A 7,256-nucleotide genomic window follows, 5' to 3' on the forward strand; every position below is an offset into this window, starting at 1 on the left:
CTGCCCCGCGGGGGGCGTCGCCCCCCCCGCGGGGGTCGGGGGGGGGGGGGGGGGGGGGGGGGGGCCGGGGAGGGGCGGGGCGGGGCGGGGTCGGGCGGGCCGGGGCGGGGCGGGGTCGGGCGGGCCGGGGCGGGGCCAGGCCGGGGCTCCCGGCGGGCCGCCGAGGGGCCCGACCGCGCCCTCACGTGCCGCCCGCCCGCCCCCGTCCCAGCGCCGGCATCGCCGTGGGGTTCTATGGCAACGGGGAGACCAGTGACGGCATCCATCGGGCCACCTACTCGCTCCGCCACGCCAACCGCACAGTGGCAGGGGTCCAGGACCGCGTGAGTGGCCGTCCGATGGGGAGGGGGGCTCTGTCCCTGCTCCTAAACCCAGTGTCTGCGTGTGTGCCCGAGGGGTGGGCATGTGCTGGGAGCGGGTCTGTGCCCGGGCTCACCGGCCCCCGGCCCGGCGCAGGTGTGGGACACGGCGGCCGCTCTGAACCGCTCGGCGGAGCCCAGCCTGCAGAGCCTGGAGCGGCAGCTGGCCGCGCGGCCCGAGCCCCTGCGCGCAGTCCAGCGGCTGCAGGGCCTTCTCCAGACGCTGCTGGGCTACACGGCTGCCATCCCGTTCTGGAGGAACCCCGCCGTGTCGCTCGAGGTGCTGGCGGAGCAGGTGGACCTCTACGACTGGTACAGGTGCGGCTGGCCCCTGGAGCTCGTGTTAGGGGTCGTCCTCCATGGGCTCAGGCCGCAGGGCCTGGGGGGGCTGAGGTTTTAGGGGTGGGAGGGGCCGAGTTCCCCAGGACCTCTTTCACAAGAAGGCTGATGCCAGCCCCTGTGGTCCCCGTATTCCAGAAGTGCCCCTGGATGTGCCTCTGGTCCGCTGGGCCCTGCCTGAGCACCGCTCCCGTCCTGGGGGCCACTCACACCCTCTGTGTGCCCACAGGTGGCTGGGTTACCTGGGCCTGCTGCTCCTTGACGTGGCCATCTGCCTGCTGGTGCTGGTCGGCCTCATCCGTAGCTCCAAGGGCATTCTGGTTGGGTGAGTCTGTGGGCCTGAGGGACAAGGGGGGGATGGCAGGGGGGCACCCACAGCACCATCTTCTGAATCAGCCCTGCTCTCCCTCCCCCATCTGTGCGTCTAGACACTGGTCTGCCCAAGGGTGGGCTCCCCATGGTGGGGCCCCACTCTGGCCCTCCTGCGCCCTTGGCCTGTGCCCCCAGTGGTGTGCTCATCTGCCCTGGCGGTCCTTGGTTCCTGCTGGGCTCCTCCCCCTTGAGTCCACACACTAACCCAGGGACACCTGAGGACCTGTGCGGGTCAGCTAGTCGTGGGGACACCAGAAGGTCAAGCTGGAGGCTCTGTCCTTGGCCTGGAGGCAGTCTGGGTTCAGACCCCCGCTGTGCCGCTCACTCAGCCGGCCACCTTGGGTGGGTGGCCCACTGACATGATACTTCATCTCCTAATCTCAAAGATGAAGACGGGGATAGCTCTTCTGTAGGGTGGTGGTGAGCTGTCCCCCTTCCCCCGCCCCGGGACAGTTGAACAGTTGTATCCTGCCCCCACGCGGGCCAGACGCTGTGGGTGACAGTGCTGCGGGGAAGGGGAGAGCCGGGGGTGGGCAGGGCAGTCTGCAGTGCGCACGCCCCCCCAGGAGGCCTGGCGGGGAGGGGAGACTGGAGCAGAGACCCGAGGGACCCAGGGACATCTGACCGCCAGCACATGGCCGCAGTGGGGAGTGTGAGGAGCAGCGGGGAGGCTGGGGTGGCTGGACTGCAGGGAACGGGGAGGCAGGTGAGGTCAGGCTTCAGGTGAGGCAGGGGCCAGCCAGAACCCTGCCGGGTGGTCCGAGGCAGCGCCCTGCAGGGTTTGGGCCCCGCGGGTTCTGGCCCAGGCTGACAGGTCCCTCTGGCCACACTGTGGAGAGCCGGGCAAAGGCCAAGACCCGTTGTCTGCTAGGGGGAGGGGGGAGCAGGAAGACCAGCCCCCCACCCCCGGCCCTACTATGAGCTGCACCCCGGCCCGCCCCAGCTGGGAGGGAGGTCTGTCTGTCCGTGCCCGGCCTTCGGGTGGCTCTAGCTAAGTAGGAGTCATAGCCCTTGTGTGGGCACACCCCAGATGCTCCCCGGGGCCCTGGCCGTCTGGCCTGCAGCCACCCCAGCCTTTGGGGGGTGCTGATTGGCTTTCTTTTGCCCCAAGGGTCTGCCTACTGGGGGTCCTGGCCCTGGTCATCAGCTGGGGCGCACTGGGCTTGGAGCTGGCCGTGTCTGTGGTGAGTGGTAGAGAGGATGTGTGATCCCGGTCTGTTGGGCTGAGGCATGGGGAGGGGGCAGGGGATGTCACATGCCTCTCCCCTGGGACACCAAGGTTCCACGAGGAGTGGGGACCTTTCCGTGGGCACACAGTAAGTCAGTGCCTCCCCACATTCATATTTTATGTTCCGGAGCCGAGAGCAGACCTGGGGCTCAGGCTCTATCCACGAGAGCTGAAGGATGGGGGACCTAGCTTGGTCACCCTCTCTTCCTTGCCTGCACCTCCCCCCAGGGCTCCAGTGACTTCTGTGTGGACCCCGACACTTACGTGACCAGGATGGTGGAGGAGCACTCGGTGCTGAGTGGGGGTGAGTCTGCAGCTGTGTCTGAGCCGGCACCCCCGTGGCCAGGCTAGGGAGACCCAACTGAGCGAGGCCAAGCATCCCCTCCCTCGTGGGCCCTCAGTCTGGGGGAGGCAGGACCCACGCAGATCAGGAAGCTAGTGAGTGAATAGGAACACCTTCTGTGAGTGGGGGGTGCTGAGAATGAGGACAGGTGCTGTGTGAGGCCCATGATGGGGGTGGGGTGAGGGTGGAGGCAGGTGACGGGGGGGTGGGCAAGTGGTGACAGACTGCTTCAGAGCAGACAGTGGCTTGCTGAGGAGGTGGCATTAAAATTGAACCACAGAAGGCTGTGTCTTGTGCAAAGGTCCTGAGGCAGAGACAAACTTGATATGTTTGTGAGGCAGAAAATAGACTAGTTGGGAGAGGAGAGGGTGGGGAGGCCAGCAGGGCAGGTTGAGGGCAGGAATTTGGGCTTAATTCTGGGCGATCCGTTGGAGAGTTGGAAGCCCTGAAGAGACATGGTCTACGATTGGATAGCCTTTTCAAAGCTTCTTTCAAAGCTGTTGGAGCGACAAGGAGGTCAAGCAGGAAGGCAGGGAGGCGTCCCTCCAGGCAGGAGATGGAGTGCCTTGAGCCAGCGGGGTGAGAGGTGGATGGGGACGTGCTGCGAGGCAGCAGGACGGGGCTCCTGGAGAAGCAGGGTGTAGGGAGGGAGGGACCGAGGACTCTGCTCTCTGCCTGAGCCGCTGTGGTCTCAGGAGCCCTGGACCGAGGTGGGGTGGGTGGGGAGCAGGTCTGGGGTTGGGAGCCCGCGGTGTGGTGCGCGTTGGCCGTCGCAGGAGGCAGATGCATATGGGACTCGGGCTCGGGTGCAGCCAAGCTCGTGGGTTTGCCCTGCTGCGAGTGCTGCGGGTTCCTTGAGAGTAGGGTAGGGGGCTGTTGTAAGTGGCCTTAAGATGCTGGCCTCACGGGACCGTCTTCCCTCTTTGCCTGAGAAAGCCACAGGGGTGAGCATGTGGGCTGGTTTTTAGCTTCTCTGGTTGAAGGAACAAGTTCCACCGAAGCCCGAGGAGCCCCCAGGAGGGAGGGTTGTCTGCCCCGCGGCCTCCCCAGGTCCTCACTGCTCAGGACCCAGCCTCAAGGGAGCGTGAGCCCCTGCCTGTGAGCCGCAGGCCACCCGTCCCAGGGCCAGCCAGTGCCAGGGCCGGCGTGCTGGCTCCATTTACAAGTGGCCAAAGTGAACTGGGTTTCCCGTAAGCTGGGTGGAAGCGCAGGCCCGACGTGTGTACCAGCTCTTGCCCCAGGCCTCGGGGCCCCCAGAAGGGAGGCCTGGGACTCCAAAGCCGGTGTCGCTGCTTCAGGTTAAGGGCCCTGACCCTGGCGAGCGGGCCTGCGGGCCGGAGGGCCTCGTGGACATGGGGCCAGGCAGACAGGGTCTGAGCTCCCCCTCAGCTCCAGCCAGGCTCGGGTCTCTTGGGGTTTTCAGAATCAGAATTGTAAGTGAACCCCCATCTTCAAATGTTGGACGCCAAATCGACACACGTGTTTATGGGGAGTAGACAGGCAGGCCACCTGAGTCCTGGGCCCCCCCAGCTGCCACACCCAGGCCGTGTCCCCTCCTTTGGGGGGTGCTGCTCCAGCCTAAGAACTGTTATCCTGCCCCAGTGAGCCAGGAGCAGATGCATCCCTGCGGCTCTTCTGACTCCTTGCCCACCCCCGTGCCCCCGTCTGCTGCCCCGGGGGGAGGGGAGGAACAGGGCTGCGCCCCAAGAGGCGATCGTGCGTGCTGCAAGGACCCTGCTTGGAGCAGAAGGGTCTGGGCCCTGGCCCTGGGCTCGCTGCAGGCCACATGTCCTCGCACACGTGCTCGAGCACACAGGTACAACATACAGACGCGTGCACACACGCGCGCACGCGGATGCACGTAAGCACACACGTGCGTGCACACCCGCATGCGGCAGACCTCCCGCAGCTCCCGGGACCTCTCTCTGCAGACATCCTGCAGTACTACCTGGCCTGCTCGCCCCGTGCCGCCAACCCCTTCCAGCAGGTGAGTGCTGGGCTACTCCTGCCCCTGGGAGGCCGCAGCCCCGATGTCTGCAGCCCCGCGGCCCCTCTCAGACGTCATTAGACCCTGGGACCCGAGGAGCTGTTGGGGGGCAGCTGGATGAATGCCATGTTGACATCACCAACCGCCCCTGGGGTTCGCGCCCTGGTGCCCTCGGTGCGAGTCTTTCGGGGTGGACGGCTTAATGCCGCCCAAATACCTGGGATTCCTTTCAGTTCTTGGGTTGCCCGTGGCCACCCTGCAGGGCAGAGCCAGCCGCCTGGCAGGCGCGCAGGGGCCCAGGGATGCCTCACCGCGGGAGGGGTCCGGGGCCCGCTGTGGAATAACTGGGCACGTGTCGTGGTGGGGTTTGGAGGGAAACGCCTTGGCCCACTGCCTGTCGCTGCACACGATTGCACGGCCCTCGGGGCTCCTGGAGAACTACCCCTTTGAAGTCACCGTGCTTTCGCAATCCGTCTTACCTCTGCGCGTGCGGGCAGCCTCGCGGGGACCAGGGAGCAGCTTCCCCGAGGGCGCCCCCAGGGCCCCGGGCCCGCCTGAGCTGGGTGTGCGTGGGCTGGGGGAGGGGGCCGCCCCGGCTGGAATCAGCCAGCCTGTCTGTGGAGCAGAAGCTGTCTGGCAGCCACAAGGCGCTGGTGGAGATGCAGGACGTGGTGGCCGAGCTGCTGAAGACGGTCCCCCGGGAGTCCCCGGCCACCAAGGTGAGTGGGCCACACGGTGAGCCATGCCCACCCCGGCGCCCCCAGCTCAGGCGGCCTCCTGGCGGGACCCTGCCGGGGGTCCACCCCTCTCTCCCACACTTTACGGAGAGGCTTCTCCTCCCCTCCGCTCGCCCTCATTGCCCCGGGGGCTTGGGGTAGGTTTCTAAAAATAATTCTGCTCTTTATTGTAAAAGTAATATAAACTCTTCAAATTAAAAAAATAAAAAGGGAAAATGGGGACAGATGTAGTAACAAAGTAAGGTCTGCCCCCCACCCTTGGGGGTGTTGCAGGAACTGGGGGGGCGGCGGCTTTTCCCCTGCGGTGTTCTGGGGCCTGAGCATTCCGTCCACACGTCTGTTACCGCGCTCCTGATGAAGCCCAGCGTCCTGGGGGGGGGTCAGCCTGCGGGGGCCCTGCCCGTGCGCGCACCACCGCAGAGCGCGGGGGGCCGTCCGTGCGCAGCTGGGCTCAGGCTCCTCTCGTGACCAGCTGGACCTTCTGTAACAAGCTGTTCGCAAAATTTGAGTTAAAAAAAAGATGGACACGTAAACACGCATATTAAAGTTACTTCCTGTTATTATTTCTGTTTGGGCCAGAGCTGCGCTGGGTATTTTGTGAGTGAGTGGGGAGGTAGCCGGGGCCGCCACAGCGGAGCTCCGCATACTGGGGGCACTTAGCAGGGACTCACTCCCTCGCGCGCCAGAGGCTGGAAGTGACCGTGATCGAGGCCAGGCGTGGGCTGGGCTGGCATCTCCTGAGGCCTCTGTCCGTGGCATGTAGGTCTCCCCATGTGTTCTCCCCGTGTCCTCGTGTGGTCGTCCCCCTGGGCCTGTCTGTGGCCCCGACCCCCTCCTCTTACAGGACGCCAGTCCCGTGGGATGGGCCCCCCGCCTCGTGACTTCCTCTTGCCTTAATTACCTCCTGAAAGGCCCCGCCAACAAACACAGCCCCATTCTGAGGTATTTAGGGTTAGGAATGCAACATATGAATTTGGGGGGGGACACAATTCAGCCCCTGTTGGTGAGTTATGTTATCCTGGGATCCGCTTCAGAATCCCGGGGCGCTCTTCGAACATGCGCCACGTAACGCGGTGTTGGGTCCGGCGGCCGGTCTAGAGGCAGCCCCCTCAGCCCCGAAGAGTTTCTTGAGGTCATCTCTCCGGGGCCGCGATGTGGGGAGAGGCCCCGTGTACACACACACGCTACAGGACCGGGCTTGCTCTATACAGAGCGTTTGGGTAACGTTTTGTCACTTAAAATACCATGAAAATTTTCCCTTTCACTGTTCCTTAAGGTAAGATTTTTCAGAGGACCAGGCCCCCGTCAGGAGCTACGTGGGTATTTGCTGTCTCTCCTGTTTTGACAGGCATTCGTGGGTCCCACTTTCCCCTGTATACTCCTGTTCTCAAGAGTCCCTCCGAGGCCAGGACACAGACTCTGGCCATCATTTCTAGAAGCCCAGGGTCCTCAGGGTCCGTGCCAAGACCACAGGGTCAAGGGTGGTCTTGATGGCGGAGTGTGGGTGGATGGGTACCCAGAAGGCTCCCAGAGGACCTATGCCTGCCTTGGGCCCGCCCCCCGACTGTGGCACTGACCTTGTGTGCTGTGTCCCCCCCCCCCCCAGGACCCCTTGCTGCGTGTCCAGGAGGTGCTGAACGGCACGGAGGTGAACCTGCAGCATCTCACCGCCCTGGTGGACTGCCGCAGCCTGCATCTGGTGGGGACCAGCCTCTGGAGCCAGGGCACGGCAGCTGGGGGGCAGGCTGCAGCTGGGGGAGTTGGGAACAGAAGGGAGCAGCTGGGGGCAGAGGGTGCAGCGGGGGGGCTGGGGGCAGAGGGTGCAGCGGGGGGGATGGGGCAGAGGGTGCAGCTGGGGGGATGGGGCAGAGGGTGCAGCAGGGGGGAGGGG

The 7,256-nt window shown here is 65.1% G+C and overlaps 1 protein-coding gene across 1 annotated transcript; it reads left to right on the forward strand.

Annotated features, from left to right (window-relative positions):
- Positions 1 to 211: 211 nt before the first annotated feature.
- LOC116629592 (protein tweety homolog 3-like) lies at positions 212 to 7,158 on the forward strand (the record flags this gene model as incomplete). Its single annotated transcript, XM_032399840.1, has 8 exons — positions 212 to 323; positions 457 to 677; positions 928 to 1,023; positions 2,182 to 2,254; positions 2,527 to 2,602; positions 4,573 to 4,628; positions 5,255 to 5,347; positions 6,972 to 7,158. Coding segments are annotated over 8 exons (914 nt in total), but the record flags the coding sequence as incomplete, so codon positions are not given.
- Between the last annotated feature and the right edge of the window lie 98 nt (positions 7,159 to 7,256).

The sequence above is a fragment of the Phoca vitulina genome, unplaced genomic scaffold (assembly GCF_004348235.1).
Source record: "Phoca vitulina isolate PV1807 unplaced genomic scaffold, GSC_HSeal_1.0 scaffold1592, whole genome shotgun sequence".
NCBI classification, from domain to species: Eukaryota; Metazoa; Chordata; class Mammalia; order Carnivora; family Phocidae; genus Phoca; species Phoca vitulina.